Source organism: Galeopterus variegatus, unplaced genomic scaffold (assembly GCF_000696425.1).
Source record: "Galeopterus variegatus unplaced genomic scaffold, G_variegatus-3.0.2 Scaffold6432, whole genome shotgun sequence".
Lineage (NCBI taxonomy): Eukaryota > Metazoa > Chordata > Mammalia > Dermoptera > Cynocephalidae > Galeopterus > Galeopterus variegatus.
In genome coordinates, this window is record NW_007732543.1 from 60,343 (window position 1) to 61,320 (window position 978).

Below are 978 nucleotides of genomic sequence, written 5' to 3' on the forward strand. Positions count from 1 at the left end.
GAGCAGACCGGTCTCTATATGGGATCCGAACCCTCGGCGGGAGCGCCGCTGTGCTCCCAAGTGCTGCGCTCCACCGAGTGTGCCACCGGGCCGGCCCGAGGGAGTTCTCTTCTAATGGTTTTTGTGTTCTGTCTGGCAGGAGACAAGGTTATTTGTTGGCTTGAAGTGGGAACTGGATATTGGGAAGGCTTTTGAAGGTTTGCGGTAGTTATTTATGGTGGCTAGTTAGAAGAGTGAACTGGCTGCGGAAGCATGCCAGGAGGTGGCTTGGCAGAACCTGGTGACCTGACCATGAATTTATATGGATACCAGGCTACCCAGTTGGATCTTTTTTATACTACTAGTTTCTGGTCGGCCTACAGTAAATGAATTTTTGGGTTCTTCTAAAATTGGGGTATTTCCAGGTTCTCAGGACCAAAGTAGAGTGAGACAGAAAAGTTTAGGGTATTAAAAAATGAGTCATTGAGAGGCTGGGTCGTGGGATGTATGCTGAATGGAGAGGGAGGTAAAGACAGGAAAATGCTGGTGCATATGTAGAAAATGTGGGGTGTTGTGGACGGGGTGACATGGTGAGGTCTAGTTCAGAGCGGCACTTGAGCAAGGACATGATAACAAATGGTTGAACAGTGGGATTTTGAATTTGTCACTTTGGAGGTGGAGCATCCTGAAGGAATGATCAGGTCCAGGGACTGACCATAGCAATGGGTTGAGTGACTGAGACAGGGGTAAAGGAATTTATTGGCCATGCATAGTTTCAGATATTAGAGAGAACCCAGTATTAGATGGGTGGAATATTCCAGCAGCCTGACTAAGGGGTCTGTTAGTTGCTCATTAAGATGGTCAGGCATTTTATGAAATCCTGTTTATGTTGTGAGGGTTTTTAAAATTTTGTTTTGTTTTTTAACTTTTCCCTTTTTCTTTTGTCTGACAAAGTCATAGAATGTCATTCCACCCAGGACGAGGGAGTCCCCGAGGACG

At 46.2% G+C, this 978-nt stretch overlaps 1 protein-coding gene across 1 annotated transcript in view; it reads left to right on the plus strand.

Moving 5' to 3' along the window:
• DROSHA (drosha, ribonuclease type III) overlaps positions 1–978 on the plus strand; it is a gene marked incomplete at its 3' end in the record, with an annotated part of 73,017 nt that overhangs the window by 6,002 nt on the left and 66,037 nt on the right. Inside the window, exon 3 of the mRNA XM_008590889.1 lies at positions 934–975. Coding sequence (XP_008589111.1) covers positions 934–975 — 42 coding nt within the window. The remainder of the gene's footprint in view (positions 1–933; positions 976–978) is intronic.